This window comes from Nipponia nippon, unplaced genomic scaffold (genome assembly GCF_047370975.1).
Source record: "Nipponia nippon isolate SJK-2023a ecotype South Korea unplaced genomic scaffold, ASM4737097v1 scaffold_8, whole genome shotgun sequence".
In the NCBI taxonomy this organism is placed as follows: Eukaryota; Metazoa; Chordata; class Aves; order Pelecaniformes; family Threskiornithidae; genus Nipponia; species Nipponia nippon.
The window spans coordinates 36,459,692-36,484,737 of NW_028262402.1; the positions used below are offsets into that span (position 1 = coordinate 36,459,692).

Sequence of the window (25,046 nt, forward strand, 5' to 3'; positions counted from 1 at the left end):
ACACGTACTCAAATCAGGGACATGTGCATGTGCATTTGTAAACTCAGCCATTTTCTATGAGTTGTATGAGTAAAATGCTGCTTTAATGCAACTTTTCTACTGAAACATAAAACGAAAAAGCCAAAAAGTCAAAAGGTGTACATCTGGCAGCAAATATCTCTTGGTTCCTCCTGTGTGCATTTACTATTACATAAACTATTCATACTCCTGCCATGTTGTGCACATGTGATGTGGCCAGGGATAGAGGCTGTAGTTATGCAAATGCATTTCTCATCTCACAACGACACACCTGAACAGGAAAGGCAGAAGAACATATGGATATGGAGCAAAATATAGAAAGGTCACAGTCTTAATCATAACCATTATAGTTTTGAACATACCATGCCTTTTACAACACACTTTCTTTGAGAGTCTCAAGGTACCAAACACTTTTTTTTTTACCTTAACAAACCACCCTCCTTTACAACTAGTTGAGAATTAGCATCCTTTGTATTTTCTGCAAATGAGGCACAGAGGTGTAGGATGGATGGCTTTGCTGTTGAAGAGAGATCTTAGAGAAAGACAAGCAATACATCATCTAACAGAACAGGGAGAGTCTAGTCCTCAGTTCTGGAGGTCTATGCTGAGGTTTTGATTCAATAAGGCACTGATTTCTAGCTTACATGAAAATGCTACTGTGTAAAACAACCCAAGATAAATCTGCAGTGATGTCACTGGCCAAAGACATTGAGTCAACAACATGCTGGTAAAACATAGAAGGAGTACACCAACTTCTCTTACCATTTTCCCGATCATCATAACATATGGTCCCAAATACTTGTTTACTCCGAAGATGTCTAATAACCGTATATACCAGTAAATGATGTTAACACAGTATATCACACGGCCATCACTCCGGAGTGGCAGATCTTGCAGACGGAGCACCATCCCAACAGAGAACAGGAGGATAGCTATAAGATCAGTAACGTTCCAGTACTCCTGGAGCCAAACTTTTACTTTCTGTAACAGTTTTCCAGGCTCTGACATCAATATCTGAAGGACAGAGGACATGGAGAGGAAAAGAGCTGAGATGTCTTAATTTAAGCTTGAAGAAACCTATAGTAAACAGATATATGCCACATAGGCCAAAAGCAAAGCTGATAGGCTCTTATTATATAAATATCTCATGTACTCTCTAATTTTTTTAAGAAATCTTCCATTTCAATCATTCTTAGCTTGTATCTATGTGCAAGATACTTAAAAGAAAAAGGACGAAAACCTCACTCACTCTAAAATTCCCATGAAATCAGAAGAAATATATGTATATCTTGCTGTTTTTAAAATTTATTGACCCTACTTAGAGTCTTGGAACAGAGGGAGAAACATAGAAAGATATTTCATCAGAAAATTCACATTTGAAGAAGCTGTAGATTTAAAGAAAATTATTCTAAAATTTGTATCAAACTGTCATAAATTAATTAATAACAATAAAGATCTGGATTTAGTGTTTAATCCAGACAGATACTAGCTACTCCTTGGACCTGGTTTTGGAAATTATATTCCACAGCTGAGAATATAATTCACAAAAATAATTAATCTTACCTTATGAGTTTATCGTCATTCTATTTTGCAAGATCATTTGGGAGACTTGATTGTTTTCCTGAATTACTGTTGAAACTATTCCTCAAGTGATTTCTATGAATAATTCCTAGCTTTTAGTGAGTTAACAAGCTGTTTGTTTTAATTTTCTATATTTAGCCTGAGAACATTTGAGCAGACTCATATGGTTCCTTAAAAAGATGAATGCCATTCTTATAATTTTCTTATAATACATTTTCAGAATGAATTTTAGGCTCATCTTCTGTGAACAGTCTCTAACATCTGCTCAGAAATCCATTCTAACAAATGTTCTTGATAAACTTGTGGAAAATACAATTTGGGGTGAATGATTAGACAAAAATGGCACACACGATTCCTGCCAGCAGCACCTGCTGAGCCAGCGGTGCTTTGTCTCCATCACCGTTGCACAGTCCTTGTGTGGCTACTGCCACTGTTTTCCTTTTTCTTTTGGTTAGTGAAGTACACTCATTATAGGCCATGCAAGTAGTGTCTTTTCCTCTATTCTTTTTATTTATAATGTAGAGTTTACTGTACAGTGTTTGAAATCTGTCTTTGAAGTCTAAGTGGCTGTTGCAAGACCATTTTTAGTCTAGTCCTCAAAAGCATTCGCCACAGAAAATACAAATGTAGATGGTAACAAATTCAGCCCAGGGGCACGAATGTGCTGTTTCAGCTGAGGTCAATGGGACTCGCACCCACTCACATCACAACTGAATTTGGCCCCTGGTGTCATTGTGGAATAAATGCGCATTTGGCCAAGTGAAAAGGGCACACCAGTAGCTGCAAGTGGGAGACACCATGAGGGGCAGGGGATGGCAGAACAACTTCACGTTGCCCGTAGACTGAGTGACAGCTTAAATGCTCCATCTCTGCTCTATGTGTCTGCTTTAGCATCTTTAGGGAGATGCATGCCATTGCTTGACATAATTAGCAAAAATTTTCAAGATTAAAAGGGGGAAATCCTATTACAAATGTGCTGCAATACTCAATGTGGATCTAAATTTTCCCCCAATTATGGCTGGTTTTATTTAAAGCCTTTGTTGGACAGACAGAGCAGCTGTAAATTTTAAATGAATTCTATTTGGGGTGGGGTGGGCATTTGAATGTGGGCTTTTTGATTGTCAAGCTGTCACCATGTCTCTGTGTCCATTCTGTTATAGCATATCTCCTTTTCCTCATACTTCAGTTTCTGGGCCGCATTTCAAGGAATATAGCTGAGCTTTAAGATGTGTCAGAAGACCACCCCATACTTGTGAATGCTATTAAATGTGCATCACACAGAAATCTGAACAGAGAAATTCTGTGGGAGAAAGAGAGATATTCTTGATTTTAAAATGGAGGAAGATAATTTTTTTTTTAGTGCTGTGTTTTTAACAATCCATCTGCTTTTCTGCAAAAAAAGTGCAATTTTATAATAAGCCTGTTCATCAAAAATTATCCTGAGAAAAATAACAAAAACAGATATTAAAATGAAAAAAACCCACACATTTCTTTTTTATTCTGTCTTTCCTGGTTGGGGTGATTTTACCTCTCTCATCTTCTCTATTCCCAGAGTGAAAATGTACGAGATGACAATCCATTCCTGTGTAGATGGCCAGCGATCCATCTTCACTAACACTATATAGTTGAACAACATCAAGTAGCCTATATATGCCAGCTGTAAAGAAATAAAATGAATATCAATAGTCAACATATACAAATATACAACTGAGCCTGTTTCTTGGGTATGATTTGATATTCCTAATTCCACTGTAACCAGAGTTAAACAGACAAAAGAACAATCAGACGATATTCTGGGTTGTCTGAAAAACCTCACATTAAATCACATACAGTGTGGAATATGCAAAATACATGCACAAACGTCCTCTCCTCCAGCTGCATCTGCTTCCCCAACAAAACTGTATTAATGCAGTCCCCCTGGATCATCCCACAGCGGTGGGAACACTGATACCTCTATGGTGACTACTAAACTAAGTTACCTATGTGAAGATTTCTCCCTCATCTGCTTCTGACACCTTTTACTCCTCTAACACCCCTCCTTTATGCTTTTTTTCCCTGTTCACCTAGCCTGGGCTGACTCTGGCATTCCAAATCCTTTTTGCACAATCCTTGCCTGGAGCCCAGAAGGTCCTAGGTGTTGCTAGAAATCTTCCTACCCAGTGCAGTATTGACCTAACCTATACCATGATTCCTCCCCAAAACACTGCTACTCCTACTCACATTGCTGCAGCAAGTAGCCAGGCATAGCCATGCATTCATTTGCCTTGTATTTTTTGAAAGTATTTATGTATAACTGGTTTGCTTTTCCTTCTCTAATATATCTACCTTCTGGCCTAATTTTTGATACAGTGGAAAGTGTGGATTGGGTTTAGTTTATTTTTCCTTTCTTTCTACATGCTGAATGTAAAGAAATGGTCAGTCAAAAAAAAAAACAAGACAGGCAAATTGCATCATCAAGTTCATAAAACTCAGAGAAACTCGAGTGTTACGCTGGAGCATGGGCTGTAGCAAGGGTGAATGGCTGTGGCTGGGGTCTGTGGTGGCCAGAATCCAACTGCCTGTCTACTTTGCCTTTCAAACAGCAGATCTACAAGAAAATGCATCTTAAGGCAAATTTAAATCAGAGAAAAGCTGATTCAGTTCTGTGCATGAACATTTTAGTCATTGTGGCAGAAAGCTTATTCCATACATCTGTATTTCAATAGTTTTTCTCTCTCAACCGCATGTTACTCACAACTATTGTGTACTTGGTGTCAGACTTAACATGAAAAAACCACAGAGGGGCTTGAGACTTTTGGGTAGGATTATTTCAGTGTTCAGCACCTCACAGAACAGGATTTATAGTCCTGTTGTATTTGTTAGGAACATCACTTCTGCTCTGTGTAAATGCCATGGGGTTCTGGCTTTTCTTCCAGTTGCTGGTTTGAAGGACACTCGAGAGAATTCTTTATGTTGGCCATTACTATCAGTACAGAGAAGACAGCCAGCTGAACCACTGCTTCTTGTCTACATAAAACAAGGAAGAAATTATCTCATTTGTCTTTCAGTTTGTGTGTGATGATGGATTGCAATGCTCAGGTCTAGAGACTGGTCTTCCCTTAACAGTCCTAAAGGCAACGGAGAGCAATATTGACTTAGGTCAGCATCTAGGGTGTCAGCTGAGTTAGCAGAAACTCTGTCTGGGCAGGCAGAACTGGACGCACACCTCCCTAGCTGAAATAACACCTTCTACTATAGTGCAAAAAGCCAGGTGATACTGTCACCTAACACCCCTCCTCTTAGATCTTATTGATTATTAATTATCAGCAAATCTTATTAATTTGGTCTGACTCAGCAGCCTTAGGTAAGCATTTGCAGTTAGTGTGGAAAAAGAATAGGGACATTAAGGTTACAAAGGTGACAGAAACCACAAGACTCTCGGTGGAACTAGGGGCTTTTGCTTGTTCTTCATTTTCTTTTGAGGCATTGGGGTTTTTTGGTTTTGGTTGGGTTTTTTTTGTCATTCCAAATTTACTGAAAATTGCTAAATTTTTTGCTTGGCCAAAAAGAAAAAAAAGAAAAGAAAAAAAATCATCTTGATTTAAGAACAAAATGATGCTGAAACTGCACCACTTTAACCCAAGAAACAAGCCCTTCAGATAGTGAGTGACACCCTCCTTCTCCCTCTCCAGACTTGCTCCTGCCTTCCAGGAGGATGTCCTGATGCCACACTGTGGTCAAATCTCAGTACAGCTGCCCATGCTGGTACTCAAGATTCTTTGAAAGTGCTACTGTACAAGTAACTGAACCCTCTTTTTCTTGTTTTCACATGGCTTGACAAAGAGCTAGTGGTTGCCATTTTCACCCTTGAGGGCAGTAGCTGAAGAAACTAAGGAGAGGAATGCCTGCTAGGAGGTTTCTAGGTGGGTTGTTCCCTGTCCTCCTACAGATGCTGCCCCATTCTATAGAAAATACTTGAATACTCATTATGGTAAGGGACAAACCTGGAAATTGTACCAGCAGGAGAGTGCTTCAAGAGGGAGATCACTGTCTCCTGTTCTCACTGATTGCAATAATTAAATGATCATAAAGTGAAGTGGTCCCAAAATGCAAAACTTAGGGCAAAGCTGTTTTGATGTTTAGAAGATGACTGTCACTCAGGGTTCAATTCCCTCTGCGGCTATTCCTCCTCAGAAGAGGTAGAAATGTGGCCTCTTACATTGTGCTACCATCTCAACCCAAAGCTAGTTGTTAAAAGGGGAAAGCCATCCTCTTCTCCTCAAGCAATCTGTGAGATGAAACCTTTGAGTTTTGGTTTTCAATGTAACAGCCACAAAACAGAACACAGTAGTTGACTTTTGAACCTGCTGCATGTCCAGAGAGAAAGGCTAAAGTTTTTTTGGTTGAGAAAAAGCTGTTTATTTTGGCTCATCTGTTGAGCCAAAATGTTACTTACTCAAACGTCCCTCCATTTAACCCACTCTTGTGTATTTTAAGAATGAAGGTGGATATAGCTGTAGAGTAATAGCAGGTAGGTAGGTATAGAATAATCAAATTATTTTAAATGGCATACAATAGCCATAAGTACAGTCACTTTTCTTGCATTTTGTACTGTGGAATGTAAAATTTGGAGGATTTCTTTTGAAATCTATGATTAGTATTTCTGCCTGTGTGCTTGTAAAAAGTGTGATAGCCTGTGCAATTTTAATCCTCATCTGAAAGTTGTTTTGCTTTTAGTCTCCAGGAGTTTCTCAGTATACCCAACTGGTCAAGCACTGCAGCCAGAATCAACCTTAATTTGCTCTTCAAGTTCACTGTAGCCAAGATCCAGCTTTAATAAGTGACCTTGATTGAGACCTGCCTCAGGACATAAAACTGTAGAACAGGTTTAAATGGAAATGCAATATTGATCTTTTTCTCCCATTTCAGAATTGAACTAACAGGGACAGCCAGGATGCTTCTTTCTGTATACAGTGTAAAGACTTTTCTGGTTATGCATAATACATATTGCAATTGATAATGAGACTAGGCTGCTGATGAGCAGTTTCTAGACTCATCGGCCTGATTAATGTTCAATGGCCACACAGTTCAGCAAGTAGTTACTCCAAGTTGCCAAACTGGAGCTATTTGCTAGCATAAGCTGCCCACCACAGTTTAGTCTCTGTTGATGTGAGCTGTTCCTGTTTTCTGTAGACGTATTGCCTTGATCTCAGCAAGGTAATTTTTCTTATAAGAAGCCATCTACAGAAGGATGCATTCTTTGTGATTTGCTGTGCATTCAGCAGAATGACAGAAAATATAACTGGGAAGGACCACCTGAAATCATCTGGCCAATTCCATGGTGCTGAGGCAGGATTAATTACAGTGTACAATAGTGGACATGTGTTTTGATAAGACAGACTTAGAAATCACTAATAATGGAAAATCTACCACCTCCTTACACAGTTTATGACAGTACTTCTCAGAGCAGTTAGAAACTGTTTCCTAACATCTTACCTAGAACCGCCTTGCTGCAATTTAAACCATTACTTCTTGTCATATTCAGCAAGGATTTAGAGATTATTCCATTTTGTTCCTCTCTGCAGCTACTTACACATATTTGAAGACTATTACATCCTTCTGCAGACTTCTTTTTTCCAGAGAAAACCTCATTTCCTTAAATCTTTCCCCTTAAGTCATGTTTTACAGACCTCTTGAAACATTTTTCTTGTTCTTTTTTGTGTCCTTCAAACCAGTCCATACTTGTCACGTGATGCAGAAGCTGAACTGGGATAGAATATTCCAGTCAAGGAGACTGAAGGGATTACTTTCTGTGTTCATTTTACTTTTTGATCTCATCCTTCTACATTCTAGTGCAATTTGCAAATTTAATAACTAATCTCTACTCCATCATTCAGATTTTAAATGAAAATATCAGATAGATAGCAGCACCTGATGTAGGAGAGACCCTAATGGAATCCTTTACAATCCCTGCTTCCAGCTTGATAGTGAATAATTAATATCGACTCTTGAGGACTAATTCCCAAAAAGCTTTGTATCCACATAGTGAATTTAATATAGCAGTTATTAATTTACCTGTGAGAAAACTCTGTAAAGTTTTTGATACTGTCTTACTTTAGTCAAAATATATGACAAAATATATGACATAATTTCTTTCTGGTCCATCTACAATGTCTGTTTCTTTATAACACAAGGAGATTATACTGTTTTGACATAATTTGTCCCTGAAAAATGTACAGTAGCTGCTACTCATGTCTTTGTTATGTTGTGGGTACTTGCACAAACACTTTCTGTGAGACACACTCTGCAGACTAGTCAAAACAGAACAAAGAAAAAATGTTCCAAGAAAAGGTGTGCTCTATCTGCTTCTTTTTTCATCAATTATTTTATAATTTGATATCCCTGATTCAGCACAGCCTCCCATTGGGCTTACTATTGGGAGCTCTCCTATTGAGGATTCTCCTATAGGGAATTCCTTGGGAGCACTGACTGCAGCAAACTGCCACTTACTGTTGTATTTGAAGAAAAGCATACACAGTCATTCAAATTTTAACCATTAGCTTCCTGAATGAAATGCTAGTATTTAAAAGTCTTAGATAGGTTTGCAAGCGCTAGCTGACCTCCACAAAAGATTTTTATTAAACTATTTACAGGTAAGCCCTCCAATGCATGCAGGTGCAGACTTTCAAAGAAACACACAAGATGACCTTAATCCAATTTCAATATTTGTTGGAAGAGTAGTAATATAACAGGAAAGATTTCTTACTGTGTAAAACCAAAATTTAACGATGGGAGCATTGTAGAACTCATAAATCTTTCTTCCAACAGGGATCAGCCTGTGCCTGCTCTGAACTTCCTCTTCCTCTTTCTTTCTTGAGGACTCTCCATTCCCTCGTCCCAGCATTGCCTAAAAGAAAGGACATTTTTGTGTTTCTTTCTTTGTGAAAGAAAAATTAAGCTATTTTTTTAAATTTCAAAAGGAAAATATTCAAAACTTTTCTGATTTCTTGGTCTTTAGACAAAACCAGGTGACCATAACTAGGTGTGAAATGCTTTGTTCTCATATTATCTTTTTTGCAGGGAAGCTGCTGTTTAATACTTTGTAAACTGAAAAAGCAATGCTTTGGCAGCAACTGTCAGCACCAGTGTGAAATCCTTGGCTGCTGAACAAAAAATGACATGTGGAGAACATTTCTCCTTTCTGCTGTATGGACAGCAAAATTTTTACCTGACAACAGCTTTTTGTGGTGTACTTTTATACAATAAACAGAGGCACACAGAAAACAGATAAGTTTTGTTTTTTAAACAAAGAGAAGTTCATAAGGCTGAGACTGAGAGAGAACAACAGGGGGAAAGATGAGTTAGCAGTTGCTGGACTGGAAACAATGAAGCCAGTGACTCTTTTTATGTTGATCACTGGATCTGTCACAGGCGATGATCCCACAGTGAACTTCACATGGATGTAGAGGCCTGACCAGTAGAGTTCACTGCAGCATTAAGGCCTTGGATTGAAAGATCCTTCTACATGATTGTAGATTCTTCCATTATGAAGTTCCAGACTGCTCATGCACTGCCTCTGTTAGGCTTGATCTCACTGTTACCATTGCAATTCAGACTCACTGAAGAGCTACGCTGAGCTCCAGAAACACATACTTAAGAAGTCTTCAGCGATAAGTACAAACCTAACAGGCATAAGATGGTAATGTTTTGTTTTCTCTTAACTTCTGCTGCAGAGAGGTGGAGGAAGTGACTAAACTATATACTCGGTGAAGTTAATGCTTAAAAGAAGATGTTCCTTCGTATTTAGAGTGCAGCGTGATCTATTAAATGTTCTTGGTGAAAAAATTCTTTTGTGAATAGTAGACCAAGTGTGGCTTTTAGGTCATTCTGCCCTGAGCAATTTCTTACTATTTAGTTTGTGGCAGCACCTATAGATTGTAGCACTCCTGCACATGAAAGCAATGGCAAGAATTGAGATAAAACTGTCCTATCTAAGTATGCAGGGATTGCACGATGATGCTTTTATTTAAATGCTTCTATAATGTTTTTCTACAAGTAGATCAAAGCACTTTCGTACTTTTATGTTAACTGAAGGCAAACTTTCACCATCCCTGAAGATAACATTGTTCTCATCTGCAACTTAGAAACATGGAAAACTAAGCGCCTAAAGAGAACAATTAGATGCCAGACATATTGTCTTTCAATTAAGAGGTCCTTCTTTTATCTATCTCTGTGCTCTCTGATTCAACAGGATGTTCAGCACATACTTAACTAATCAGCTTCAGGTTAGCTATTTGATCTGGTTCTAGTGCCCTGAAGGAACAGGAGATGCACTTCTCGCATATTTAAAAGTAAGAATCGCAGTCTTTCCTTTTCTTCCTTTTTCGAGGCCTCATGTGGAGCTATTCATATAGGTCTTTGGTCCTGTAAAATAGTAATTTGTAATGACAAACTGATGACCATATTTTTTTTTCTTTCAGTCAGTGTAGGTATTTGTAACATTATTAGGACCGTGTATGGTCCTAGATGGCTCCTACCTAATATTTATTTCTCTTTTGTTTCATTTATGCAGTTAGTTTTTTCCTCTGATGTTATTACTTTCCACTTGATCCCTTATATTCTTGATTTTGACTATGCATAAATGTCGCCCTGCACATTTTTAATAAAATAGAACAAAGATTCAAGACACAAGTATACTGCGCTGAAACTAACCTGCTGAGATCCTCTTAAAACTGTAGCCTGCTTTGATGAAGTTACCTTTTTCCTTTACCTTTTTATGCCTGCAGATTTGTAAATTCATTGCCATAAATGTAGATAAACCAATGCATATTAAAAAATTAAATCCTGTTGATTCTCACGGAGCACATAAAATCCCTTAAAAATCCATCAAGGGTCTCATAAAAAAGGGAAAAGATAAAGTGGCTGTTAAGCAGAGGAGAAGGGTTCTTATTCAATAAGCAGACAATCTGCAAGAACATGAGATTTACTGTATATAACTATAGTAGCAGGGATTATACAACCTTCATGGAACCCCAGGTATCATAGACTCAAAGTCTACAAAACCAGAGTGATTCCCTGATCCATATCAGGAATTGTTTATTTCGGAAAGAAAGTGGAATATGATCTGAATGCTTTGGGAAAATTATAGGCCAAGAAGGTACTTATTTCTTTGCTTCTTTCTACCTCCTGATGCTGTTTTAGGCAAATCTGCCACCTGGTGCTACAGAGTTTTCTGTAGCTTCTCCCAAGACTTTGTCTCTGCTGTCCTCTGGTGCTCAAGAATTTTGCAGCAGAGTGAAAATGAATTCTGGCAGTTATAACAAATGGGCAGTGCCGTGCTTTAGTGAAAGCGATTATTTTACAGACTTTAAATCCTTCATAATTTTATAAATTTACTAATTCTGAGACACCCTTAGCTCTCACTGGAATCAGTGAGTTGTGGATGCTTTTAGGATAATGCTCTTTCAGTACCTGGATTTATGCTTTAGCTCATGGATGCTGATTTCCTGTTTGCTGTTGCTTTCTTGTTGATAATGATGCTGTAATTTTATCTTGTTATAATTATGTTTGAAATAATAGTATTGTATAATACTAACTTCTCCCCTCCCCCATGCTACAGATGGGGAATTACTCTGAGATGGCTGGGGATTAGATTTGACCTGATGTCCCTGACTCTTAATTATATCACTGTATTAACAAATTGAAAAGCCTCCCCATTAGAAACGTACAGAAATAACTTAAGTGACTGTGTTAACAGAATAGCTGCAATGCCGAATGTGAACAAATGTGTTTTCACTTGGAGGGGGAAGAAGTATGGTGGGAACAACTCAAGACACTGCTCTGTGTGGGCGGCATCTCTTTCTCTAATACACAATTTTGTCCATGATTCACCATGAGTCATGCAAGGTAAGCCTGACAGCAGCTCAACTACATTGTAAAGTACAGTACAACTGCATCATTTTAGCCTGAGGGGATTGATGTGTGCATAGTTTTTACATGGAGATTTTTCTAATCAGGATTCTGGCTTTTTTTTTTTTTTTTTTCCCCAGATTTTGTTTTATTTAATTGAGGACTGTTCACTGATAGGGAACTAGGATGGTTTTGGGTTGTGCATTTTTGCATTGATATATGTTAATGATCCTATAATATATTTATCTGTTTTATAATTAAATAACAGGAATTTCAGTCCTGCTAGAATGATCATAGGCTCTTCAAATTTTATCCTTAGTGACATCTACATGCTAGCTATAGACTTACCCCATATTCACACAGAACTGGTGTGGAAACGGTACATAGCTGGGTAGATATCCTATACTTCTCTCTGCACACCCCATTGTATCCTACGCTATGTATGGAAATGCTGCCACCATGGTAGTTGTTCTAGGGTTACTGTTCTCTCCCTTGAAATACCGGTAGGAAAAAAGGTTTAATGCCTTTGAGTTACAGGTGTGTAAAATTGGATTTTGCACGTGCTCAGTGGTTCTTTAAGGTGAATACAGGGAAGCAGGGCTAAGCTACCCGGAGCTCAGCCATCCTGGCTGCTGAGCATGGCAAAGGACATGGAGAGTGCCAGAGCAGTTGTGTGGTGGTGGTAACGGGTGTTTCCAAAACCCTTGGAGAAATAGAGGGAAATCCCTCCTTATGGAAAGGGCTAGCACTTCTGCTCGTGACCGCCAGCAGTGTCTTCCACTGTCATTTTCCAGACGAGCTGAAGGGGCGCCTTGCTGCTGGCATGTGAGATGCTGCAAGCACTGTCCCCCAACGGGGTGGGTGACATGAGCCAGGGGCACAAGGACACTAGTCTTCAACCTTTCCTATTTTAAGAACTGTATTTTTAGTAATATAATATTTGGTTAGTTCTTGCCATGGAGAAAAGGCTAAGCATACATACTACAGATGAGATAATGTGAGTCCAGAGGCCAACTCAACTTGCTTTGCTGCTGCTGAAAAGTGCTAACTCAGACTCTTAGTGATGCCCATGGAAGTCCAGACTTCCTATATGATGTGGAAAATCAGAGCAAAATGAGCAAAACAACAACTGAAACATCTTCTACAGGAGTTAGATGAGTTATTCTGTGTTCTGAAATAAGACCATTTACTAAGGAACTCTAATACCCAAACAATAAGGCACTGAATAGGGATAAGGGTGCTCCTAGTTATGGCTTCCACAATCAGTGTTATTTTGGGAGCAGGGTAGACTGCTGGGGTTTCTGACTGATGGAAAAATCAGCAATGGATTAAGGCCCTGGTGAGGACATTGTACAAATACAAAATGTCCCTGGCCTTTAGACTTTAGTGCCCTTCTACTCCTCCGGGTCTAATATTCAGGATTAATGACTGGCAGTTCCATGCATAAATTGTGGTAAATTCCTTGGTACTGAAGGAGCGGTGATGAGAGCAGTATTCAGGCGTGTTTTTGTGAGTAGCTGCTATAAGGAAAGTCTGTTGCCGAGCATCTAGGTGTTAAAGAAATGTGTGCCCAGCACTCTCATATATCTGTTATAAAGTTAAAAGCAGGTGTGAGTAACAAGTAGTTTACAGTGAATAAACACTGCATCTTTATAGTATATCCAAATGTTCAGCTACCCACCAGATCCTTTGAGAGAAGCATAAAACAAATGCATACTTGCATGCAGATGCACCCATGTGGAGACCTACTTCACTGTTGCTGTAGTCTGTGTGATCACATTATTCTGTGCAAATGAGGTGTAAAATAGTGCAAAAATCACTGTGGCCCTGTACCTTATCCACGCTGCACAAGTGCAGTCCAGAGGAAGAAACTGACTCTTTTGGCCTATCATTAGTCACCTGGACTCAGCAGTGCAGGACACACAAGACTTCATAAGAAATCAATGAACAGACCTTGACTAGATGTGATCTCTTTATCTTAGCAGTACTTTTATGAAAATGCATATGGGCATAATATTATAGGAATACAGATACTTCAGAAGTATTCATTGGGAATGATTAGAAACAGAGAACAGAGTTAGACAGATTGTTTGGATGATACATTATTTGCCAGAAATGGACTTTTGAGGTGACCAAAATAATTTTTAGTTCATCAGTTTTGTTTGTTTAAGCTTTAAGCTTAAATGAATAAAGCTTAACCAAAGCTTGACCTAAGCCACAGAAAAATTTTGAAAATATTTTAAACAATCATGTGCCAATAAAAGAAAGCTGCAGTAATCACGAAAAAAAAAAAAAAAGTATTTTTTTTGTCCTGAAAGGAAAAAATGTGGAGAAAAAATATGCAGGTCATTCTGAATACAATAGTCGCAAGCTATTGTATTCAGGGTGAGTGACTGATCTATTGAGCCAGAGTTCAGCAATTGATTAAACATTTGTGATATCATATCACAATCAATTATTAATCTTAATGAACTATTAATAAAGTGTCCTTAATAAAAGTGTGGCTAAAGGAAAACTTCACAAAGGCACTTCCCAAACAGTCTTGCAGGCATCCTCTCATCAGTGGAGAAGAGACCCAACCTAACTTATGCCAGACTATTTGACTAAGTCTGGAACAATGCAAAACTTCAATCTAAAATATTTTCTTATATTTAGACCATGTCAGGTAGGAATGCTCTCCCTGACACGATGCCTGAAGGTGACAAAATATAACTGGCTATGGCATCTAACCACAGAAATATATGCAAAGGTCTCTTTGCTAGCAAATCATCTCTCCTCATCACTGAAGGGCACCTGAGTGATGAAGCTGTGCTAGAAGTCCGAAAGCACAGTATAGATTATACACAGAAATGTTAAGCCAGCAGTAGTGTACCAAAGATATTGTTTCTAAACTTGCTGGACTCCACAGAAACAGTTCTTATTTTACAGAAAAGGCTGTAAGTGTCTGAAACTTCACTAGAATGATGCATCAAATTTGAAGGAGTTAAGGGCAGAGTCAATGACAGCAAAGAGCAGTAGGACTGTCAGCACATGGAAGGGAGAAGGGAAGACATCTAAGACTCATCTGGAAAAGCAGATCCAGTTCACACATCACTTCCTTGTAGCAGGAGTCAGAAGGTAAAAAGGAAACACAGTATTGTAGACAAGAAACCAGGAGCTGGGACAACTGCAGAGAGATGGAAATGACTTCCTCCCCAGATTTCTTCCCATTGCCAAGAAAAAGGCAGCTTGAAAAGTGCTTATTTGATTTGAATAGGCACTTCATAAGTGGATCAGAAGCCGGGGATAGTAAATTACAATTAATAGCTAATGAGCAGAGAATAGCCCATTGCTGCTTTTCTGGCTACTGGTCCTTCCCAATGGCCAGGTTCTTGCCTGCAAACGGGTCCTGTAGGTGGGTCTTGTGGGCTGCTCCTTCGGCTTGCCTGCATATTGGGTCCTGTAGGCAGGTCCTTCTGCCTGCCTGCAGACGGGGTCCTGTGGGCAGCTCCTGCTGTTTGCCTGTGGGAAACAGTCTCGTTTTTTTTTTTTTTTTTTTTTTTTTTTGGTTTGTTTGTAAAAATCCCTTTTACTTCTATGCCTCTATCCTGACCTTGACCAACTGGGGTTGCGTTTTAAGCTTTTCAAAGACACCTCAATCAAACCCAAACCAAAGCAAACCAAACTAAGCTAAGGCAGGTCTGATAGCTTATATGATAATTGCCCAAATTAAAAAGTGTCAAACAAGTCTGAGAACAAGAAGGAAGTGACTTGTATAGTTTTCAGAGCATTAGCTATTTTGATTCTCTTTGTGGTGCAAATTATTCCTCTCAGGCTATGTTATTAATACAGACAAGTCCTTCCTTACACAATTCTGCTGAGCTGCAGAAGCTCTTAATAAGGGCTGAGCTGTCTAGCTGCTTGCTAATGTCTTCAGTGGATTAGAAAGTGCATGCGTGTATGTGCGAGAGGCAATGACCACAAATTCACAAAGAATAATGGAAGACTTAGCAAGGTTCTTTTCTACCAGAGAGGCCTACCCATCTATCATGGCTGAGTGATTTAAATTCTGAAATCTCATTAGTTTATTTCAGACAATGTGGCATCAAATTGAATCAAAATACAAGGATATTACATCACAACATGATGCTTCAGCATCACCATGCGCTGCTGCAACATCGAGACACAATGATGCCAACTTGTCTGGTTTGAGTCCCACTGAGGAGAGGGGAGTGTTAAGAGTGGTATCCTATCATCTGTTAAATTTAGCCATCAGACAGCCTGCAACACCCACAGAGGTGGGAATAACAAATGGACAGCACTAAGGCTGGTGATTTATTGTCGGCACTTACAGTGAGTTCCATGTCCTCCTCCTCTTTTTCTTTCACTGGCTTCTCTGGTTCCTCTGCCTCCTTCTCTTGAAGATGGATCTCGTTGGCCTGGGACATGTAAGGCATATCATCTTTGTTCTTGAACTCCAAGCTGAGGATTGAAGGAGGAAGTAGAATTCCTAGAATTACCTAAAGCAATAATAATGATAACAATAATCATCACAGTAAACAGATTACAATCATTATGGTTACTTAGTATCAAATGGAACAACTGCCACAGGACATTTAGGAAAAGACATATGTGTGCATGTGAGTTTCTATGACAATAGCGTATTTGTTATTTGGGGTAACTTTCAGAGCTCCATAGTAAAACAAAGCACGTAATTTCTGTTAGCATTGCTGTGAGTGCTGTGGCTAATTGCCTCTCAAATATTTTATCTGCTTGCTCATTAGATGCATATTGTTGAATATATATAGAATATATCTACAAAATCTTACATAAGGTCAATGGCAGGTGGGACCACGAGGGTGTTCATACCTTCGACCTGCAAATTTCTGCATTTTACATAATAGACAATACCTGTGTAAATGACACACAAGCAGTTTTAATTTCTACAAAGAGGGTTAATAGGTCTCAAGCTCTCTGTGTCCATACTTAATGCACACAGGTAGTCAAGGTGTAAGCATGTGTGGATCTGAGGAGATAAGGCAACGCCAGCAATAGCAAATGCTGATGTGCTTAGCTATGCAGTCCCCTTAGATTTTGCTTCAGTAACCTGGCAGCTGTGTAATGCTCATGTTAATGCTAGCTCTTTCTTTTCTGCCTTCCCTCTCTTATGATGTGGGAGTGCAGAAACCATTAAAATTACCTTGTGTGGATATATGCAATGAATGATGCTTGGGGTTAAATCAGTAGTATAACTGAAGAGATATCACAATAATACAGAAGGAAGTGCCTTGTCTGTATTCACAGACACAATAGCTTTTCCTGGTTTTGCGGTAATCTCATGCAAAATTATTTTGTTATAAATCTCTCCCTAAATGACAGTGAAACCAAATAGTTAGCTTGTTGGCAGGTCAGGGAGGGTGACTGCTTGTGTTCATCATATCGACAGATAGCATCTGTGTTGTTGAAACCATCCAAAGTACTGCAATTAGGAGCAGTTAGCATATATGAACGCTGTGCCCAGCCTCGGAAGAGCTGAGCACCAGGCTGCCTGCACTGGTCCTGCACTTGGCTTGTTGCAAAAGGATGTGCCCAGGGAGAGGGGGTTATGGGCAGACCTGGCTTTCCAGAGAGGCTATTTTTAAGAATAGACAGGATTAACAATTGCCTCTCCCTCTCCCATTGGTGCTATACATCCCCGGTGAGACTCTAAAGAATTACATTCATCCTTCTTGCCATTTGCCAGTTTTGATGGGAGAAAATTGTTCATGGGAAATAATCCATGACTTGTGCTTGCAAATTTATTTCTTTGCCATGCTGTCTCTTGCTCATGTAGCTTGTAGCCTGCTTTAGCTTTAAACAGGCCCTGCTAATGAGCTTCAGTGAAATAAAACACAGACTAGAAACTGAGTAAAGGATCCCTGTGAAGCCCTGATGTTACAAGAAGCTGAAAGGAAACAGAATCTGTTACCTTCAGTTATTCATTGTGAAAGAAAGGTCCATTTTATGGCTTGAGATGCATGCTGTAAAGAAGAAAGCATGCAGAGGGAAATGAGTTGCTGCACTGATCCCAAGGTTGAATATCTGCAAAGCCAAGTAGTGAACAAGGCAGCAGTCCCTCTGAAGGGCAATGGGCCTGTGAGTCAAGTCAGAAAAACAGGTAGAAAAGATGCCTCCAAATGTGAGAATGCTTTCTATCTGTAAGCAGAACAATGTTTACGCACAGCTGCTGCAGGAGGATGATGAGAATGCTATCAGCCACTTACTCTCATTCATCACTGTCACTGGATTAGACCCAGTATGATAACGATGCACGTACTTATAAGCATTCTCACCATTACTGAACATCTTTTCACACAGCAAAACAGCTGAGCAATTACCAATTTTCACACACGCGATTAATGCAGGAGAGAGAACCCCTTCACTGAAAATACTTCTCAGTCATCTGGGAGGAAGACGGAATTCCTGGTTATGTACTAACTGGTGAGTACTTTGGTGAAGGTGAAAGATGCCAGCCCATGGACACATACTCACCTCCCAGAATTCACCTTGCTCTGTTAGCAGTTTCACTAACTGTGGAAGTAAAGCTTAAACAGCTTTGAAAACTGAATTATCCTCTACATCCTCTGAGGTAGTCCCTTCAGGTCAGTCATCAGGAAGATTGGCAGGGGATTGGCAGTACCAAAGAAAATTTGTACTGCTTGCTTTGGCCTGTTCTGGGGAAGGTTGCCGGATCAGCACTTTTCACTAGAGGTTAATTCACTTACACATCCTTTTTCTTTATTTATCTTTAAAAACATTGGCTAACTCCTCAGGTATCCAGGCAGTGTGACATACTAACCTCCTGGCTCAATTCTTATTCTGATAACTCTCACTGATGCTGGAGGGGGCTTTGAGAAAGATGATGAAAAAACTAAGAAACATGCTTTGAACTTGGGTTTGTGATAAGCTCCCTGCTGAAAAACTGAACACAGGAAGAATATACCCTGCTTAATGTCATTACAAATAAGCACCTGAAATATGGTTAATTGAGCTAGTTATTACTGATTTGTTGTGAGCCCCGTCACCATCTATTAGAGCTCCTCTGACTGTTAATTTTATTTTAAAACAGTGCTGACCTTTAGGCCAGAATTTTTGCGCATCCGGAGACGACCCATCCACATGTCTGTGAGCAGCATTTGGCTGCAAGTGTGAGCAATGAAGTCCCTGTGCTTGGCTGCCACTGCGAGCTGCAGGCACGTGGCGTTGCTCCAGTTCTTTAGCTCGTAGGTCAGCAGTTTCATTGCCAGTTGCTCATCCTGCTTGTACGACTGGTCCAACAGCTCCACTGCCAACTGGCCGAAGTCCCTGCAACAGAGCAACATTCGTTCATTCCCATTAGCCCAAGCAGCCCGATGCAGAAAACACCCCTCTGCAACTGACAGCCTCTGCAAGGGGGGCATCACCTTCCATCATGCAAATCGTGATATTGACTGTACACATGGAAACCCACATTTTCAAATGTGAGTGGCTAATGGTAGGCATATAAATAAATGCCCCAACTTAGCAGTGATGAGCACCCACACCTACCAGCTGTCTGCTCCCACCTGCCTGCCCACCTCCCTGACATTTTCTAGCTGAAATCCTCTGGTTATCTGCAGCTTAGAGGATTGCTTCTGTGCTGTTTGCCCATGGCTTTGTGGTCAAGGGTCCTGGAAGAAGGAGTGTCCAATACCCTTTTTTAAATCTGTGTTTCCAGCTTTTAACATCAGGAAAGATTATTATAGAATCTAGTATCTTGGCTTGCTCACCTAAGCATGAGCTCTTGGTTAATGAACACTTTTGCCTGAATATTGTGTTCATAAGGATTTCAGCAATTGTTCTGGTTGGGATGAACAGAATGTCTTGAAAAAGCACAGAGAAAGGTTGCAGCCTGACTCTTGAGGCCTCAGGGAGAACACGTAGACAATATAGGTATTTCATTGCCTTCTTGACATCTTCTCACTTCAGAAGTTACACTGCTAGCAACTCTGCTTCTTTGGCAGATAGACAGGTTGTTTAAAAGCCATTTAGACTTTCTCTAAAGGGATTGCATTTTCCCTACAAGTTAGAAATGAAAGCAAGGTACAGATAAGCAAATTTCAGGCAGGTTCAGCAGCCTCTCTCCTTTTTTTTTTTTTCTTTAAACCCAGGAAAGTGTACATGAAAGAAAATTCACCTGGAATTATGGTTTAGCTCTTGGGATATGTCATCCACCATGTCGTTTTCTGATGCTTCGTGGGCCATGGCTTTGCAGAGTTTACAGGCCACCAGTGCTTTAGCCATAGCCTCTTCCCCATGCTGCCAAAAGAAGAGGGCCATCTTCTGACGCTTCATCAGCACAGCCCACACCATCAGCTCGTGGAATGGGAAGGGGAAATGATTGATCTCAGGGTCATCCAAATCAATATCAACTTCTTCTTCTCTTTTTTTTGTTGTTTTCCTCCCTCGCCGCAAAGGGACATCATCCTGTGAGAATTGTAGAGAAATTTTTTTCACCAGTGAAGGAACTGAATCAGTTCACACAATGCATTGGAGTCAGTACCTGAGATGTCAAACACATTCCCTGCAGGCCAGCCCCTTCAGCTTTTTTGGACAAAATATTTAACATAGGAAAATGATGAAAAAAGTATTGGTCCATGCACTGTAATTAAGAAGTCAATAATTCCATACCTAAACACAGGGAAAAAGAACTTTGGACTATCACTCTGAACCATTCTTTCTCCCTAAGAACACAGAGCACAATCACACAATATCCAGAACCATTTTGGAAAAGCCACCATTAAAATAAAGCTAAGAGTTCATTCCAAATATAACATCTGTTGTAATGCATCCGCCTCGTTCCACCTCCAGAAAGTACATATCCAGGGGATGTTCTGGTCTGCTGAAGACTCCCTCCCTGCTTATTCTTGTGTTTTCTCCCTTTATCTTCTCACAAGAGTAGGAATCTCCTTTCTTCACTGCCATTTTGCCTTTGTATCCCACCTTTACCCCTTCTTTCTCCAGCTCTTTGTTGTTTCTATCGCCTTTAGTTTCTTTCCCATTTTAGCCTACTGCTTTTATCAGATGAGCTGGCCTGTTCTGTGCTGTGTCTGTGGACAGCAAAATGAAAGTTGTTGTATAAAATAAACAAGCAATAAAATATTACTATCTCCTTGAAGCATCAGGGTAGCCAAAATTGTCAACAAAACTGATAGAAATTTGGCCCATGTAAAGATTTCTGCATCATTCTCTGCAACTGCCTCATTTCTCTGAACACGTTTTAAAGTTATATAGTTATCTGACTGAAATTCTGCCTGGTCTGACAGACTGAAACATTTTGTTTAATCTTCATGAAATGAAAAATGATGCATAGAGGGGGCAAAGCCTTCTTTTCTCTTGTCTATCTGCTGGAGTTTTATTAAGAAATGTTTCTTAATCTGGCCCTTGTGTAAACAAGTTATCTGGATGAAAAATACAATTTGTGTGGCACATTTCTCATACAAAACTTGAAAACTACTATTAGTGCCTTCATTACAGTTAATTTAAACATTATTTTGATACAGTGTATATTTGTCAAAGAAGGAAAAGACATCAAGATTTATCACAGGTCGCCTACCTCCATTCCCAACAGTTTCAGGGCTTTTGGCTGTATAAAAAAGTTAGAAAAATGTTATTTCTCCCAGAAGGGTGATGAAAAACTACAACTATATGTGTATATATACATACATACATGCGTAAGTGTGTGACGTGATGTATAACATAATATAGATTATATAACAGACAATACATAATATAATATAGATAATATATATGTAATGCAATGTAATGTAATATAATATACATATATATATTTAACTCAAACTTAAGTTTGACCCTATTTCACCAAAACATACAACAGAAGACATACATTTGCATTCAGGTACAAGTAACCCCTTGTTTGGGGCTGTTCTAGTGGAAAAGAGTTAGGAATTACTGCTAAGGCATGAATGGATTTCTCTGGAGTACACCAGTATTTTGCCCATTCCCCTGGCACACTTTTATTGACTGCTGTGGAGCTGCTCTGTATGTTGGTTCAGTATCTGTGAAATTGCTACTCAAATGCTTTTCTTGATGGAGTGACTAAGGGAAGTAAGTCTCTCCTAGCAGCTACAATTACTGCCTTTCCTCTCAAAAGTGAAGAATTAAAGTGCAGGGAAAAAAACCAAACCCATTTCAGGTGTTTGGCTGTAACCATTTCACAGAGCTGTTGCTCTTTATAACCACTTAGAACGATATTCAGTGGTGTGTATTGCTAAAATCTGAACTGAGACAGGAAATGAAAACGTGAGGTAAAAATAGGCAAAGAAAGAACTACAGATTTTACTGCGAGCAGTTAAGCAGGTTTTTCTTCATGCTGGATTGGGTCAGTGGCATTATGGATGGCAATAAATATCTCTTACGTTTTAGAAAGGTAGTAAACTTACTTTGTATTCACGGTATTATAATCTATCAAACATGAAAACCACAACAATACTGAATGGTGTTTTTGCCATGAGCCCACTGACTCTGCTCGGGCCACATCCAGCCAATAAAGTTAAGGGTTTCTTTGCCCTGATACCTTCAGGTCACAATCAAGAAGATGAGCCATGAGATAGATAGGAAATATGTCTACCAAAACACAAGTTTTTTCAAGTCTAACTCATGTGCCCTATGGTATTATTGGTACAGGTCAAACAACTTGTATTTCAAAAGCTGTGGATACTCATAATTACAGATTTTAGAGCCAGAGGAGACTGTTTTATGTCCTGATCTCACGAGAGCAGCAGAACCCAATATTCTTTTCCTTAAATTCATAAAAAATGCAGCTTGTATCAGTGGGTGGCTTGCGGTGCATTGTGGTGAAATAACTGCTGTGTACATAATGGAAATGAACCTGTAGACTGAATAGTGTGTGCATGTGGATCCCCCCAGCCTGGAACCATCTAAGAAGCTATGGTAATCCCTGCCAGTGGGTGCAGTCATACAAATGGCAAATAACTTGCTCCTTACCCTCTTGGGCCCAAATAAATTGTGGTACAGTGTTCTGAACCGCTTTCGGGTGTAATTGCAGCGATATGCTCCTCCCATCAGATACTCTATCACCAAACCAATATCAATCAGACTTATCCGATAATCAGGAGGTAAGTTTCCCTGCAACAAAAAAAAGAAGGATGGTGGGGGAGGAAGAAATGCTTATTACTGGCATTGTTCAATATACTTTATAATGATGTTAGAATAAAACAAATTAAATAGTTAAAAACAGGAATGTATTATTATGCTGGTTAATTAATTCACCTTAAAATAGATCCAACCGAAACCTGGATATTCTCGCTTGGAAAGAAGACATAAGTTAAATAAGAAGGTGAAGAACTTGTTGGGAGTAACAGAAGATAACATCAGTACACGGTACTCATATTCTTCAGCTGGGGAAACAAGGAACACGACTACAGAACAAAAAGCATGAGGATCAGCACACTTGAAAGGTCAGGCACAGTTGCTGGACTCTAACCCTGCAAGATAGCACCTTTTATGCACCATCTGTCCCCCACAACTCTTGTCCCAGCATCTCATGTCTCTGCTGGCATCTCTTTGCGCTGCCTCATCTGCACTGCCAAAGCACGGTGAAGTGACATCATGCGATATCATTTGTTCACATGGAACCAGCTCCTGCATGTGGTCTTCGCATCCTGCAGTGTTTCCTTCCCATGTTCCAGGAAAGGAGGGCACAGGGGAAAGAGCTGTGTTATCTGCTGTAGAGGACTTACAGAGTGCATGAGTTATTATTATTGCTAGTTGCTAGAGGCAAGGAGAGTTTGTTAGCATTTGTTCTTGGGGTTATGTATAAATAAACGCAAAGCTTTGCTTAAATTCCACACCTAGTATGAAGAAAGCATCTGTATGTATGAAAGTATGAAAGTTGTAATAAATAAAATATCTGTGGCTAATTCTTTGGGGTTTTGTTCAAGAAGAAAACTACATGCCTAGCAATTTTCCTAGATGGTCCCTCCTTGGACTCCCAACATATTTTGCTGAAAGCCCCTTTAAGCACGGTAATCTTGCTACCTAATTTCCAGCAGTGCCAGCAAGATTGTCTCCCAAGAGGTGAACTGTACTTGTGGCAAGGGTCATTAGCGGAATCCTGGAAAAGACGTTTACGTACTTGCTCTTCTGTTTCTTTTGCTTTCTTATCCTCTGTTAAATGTAATATATATTACATTTTATATATATTACATTATAAGACACAATGTCTTCAGCATGCACCTTTTATTTTGAAGGGAAAAAGAATGATAAATATGTCCATGTCTTATTGCCCTCACTTTGTGAACTCCCTTGCACGTATCTTCCTTCTCTTCACTGTCAAGCCTGAAAAAGGCAACACTAAGGTTATGAGTTCTCCAATACTTATGGCTTGCAAAGCTATGAAGAAAGATCTCAATAACAGATTGTCTGTTACTGCATACGAATCTGAGTCTGCCTTTGAGTTAACTGGGCATTTCTATTCTCCAGTATCAGTAAGCCTGATGCAAGACCTAGCAGGCCAGAATAATTTCAGGGTGGGCTGGTCTCATGGATGTGCTGGTGAAGTGCTTTTGGGGGTCTCTGGCGATGGAAGAACAAAACCCCAGTGTGGGCACATCTGCTCTTCTGTTCCCCCCTGGGAACTCCACAAGGAAAACTCTGATCCCTTTACAGAAGGAAAAGGCAAATGGGAAGGGAATGCCCCCCCATGAAATTTTGCCACCTTCTCTAAATCACTGCCTCCGAATTGTTCGGATGACAGCTTATGGTTCAGCGAGCAGTTCCCCACCAGAAATTAAGGCATGATTCAGCAAATTGTTAATAGGTCACCCAGATCTAGAGATGTCACCAAGAACTCTGCAGATTTACAGAACCCTCTCTGTCCTGTATGTCATTGTACAAGAGATATGGCTATGAATGAAAAGTGGAAAAAGAGGTAAATTATCCTTCTGTGAACTGCGAGAAGTAGCCTTGGAAAAAGAGAAAATTACTCCAGTAAAAAATTAACTCGTATAGTCAACATTGCAGAAGGACCAGGAAATTGTTAGCTTCAAACTTTTTCAGTGCACTCTAATAAAATAATCACATTTTCTATAATGATATACAGTACAGATTACAGTTAGCCTGTAGCTCTTTTCATGTGGCCATCAAAAGAAGGTTAGTAATTTGCACGGAGCAATTTTATGACTGCCATGTCTTGCTTGAAATATCTGCATGTCTGCAAATATCTGCCTGGCTTCTCTGCAGATGTGCTTATTGGATTCAGAGCAGACAAACACTAATGGAGAACAGATGGCAACTGGTTCTGCAGAAGAGATGAAATGGATGCAAAGATCCTTGTTCCTCTTCTACTTCAGCCAGGAATAGCAGTGCTTATTTCCCTCCCTGCTAACCATGGTAAACACAGCATGCTGAAAGGTTGAGGAAAGAGAGAGGGAGGTAGTGCTGCGATGTACCATGCCTAGCAATGGGCTGGGATTCAAAGGGACAGAAGATCAAGCAAATTTAGTGGCAAAAGGTGAGCTGCAAACTACCTTCAGTAATGT

The 25,046-nt window shown here is 39.7% G+C and overlaps 1 protein-coding gene across 10 annotated transcripts in view; it reads right to left on the bottom strand.

Annotated features, from left to right (window-relative positions):
• Positions 1–25,046, bottom strand: part of TRPM3 (transient receptor potential cation channel subfamily M member 3) — a 463,424-nt gene that overhangs the window by 31,076 nt on the left and 407,302 nt on the right. For 4 of the 10 annotated variants that reach the window (XR_015700935.1, XR_015700934.1, XM_087741457.1 and 1 more), the window contains exons 13-22: positions 22,777–22,812; positions 22,492–22,632; positions 21,080–21,109; positions 19,661–19,950; positions 18,582–18,810; positions 15,819–15,986; positions 14,863–14,988; positions 8,345–8,485; positions 3,128–3,256; positions 781–1,032 (exon numbers count right to left, since the gene is read on the bottom strand). Coding sequence is in view for 8 of the 10 variants with exons in the window: in XM_087741457.1 (XP_087597583.1) it covers positions 781–1,032; positions 3,128–3,256; positions 8,345–8,485; positions 14,863–14,988; positions 15,819–15,986; positions 18,582–18,810; positions 19,661–19,950; positions 21,080–21,109; positions 22,492–22,632; positions 22,777–22,812 (1,542 nt within the window). In the remaining 2 variants the exon portion in view is untranslated. The remainder of the gene's footprint in view (positions 1–780; positions 1,033–3,127; positions 3,257–8,344; positions 8,486–14,862; positions 14,989–15,818; positions 15,987–18,581; positions 18,811–19,660; positions 19,951–21,079; positions 21,110–22,491; positions 22,633–22,776; positions 22,813–25,046) is intronic. The other 6 variants (XM_087741456.1, XM_087741455.1, XM_087741458.1 and 3 more) reach the window with 6 other exon arrangements.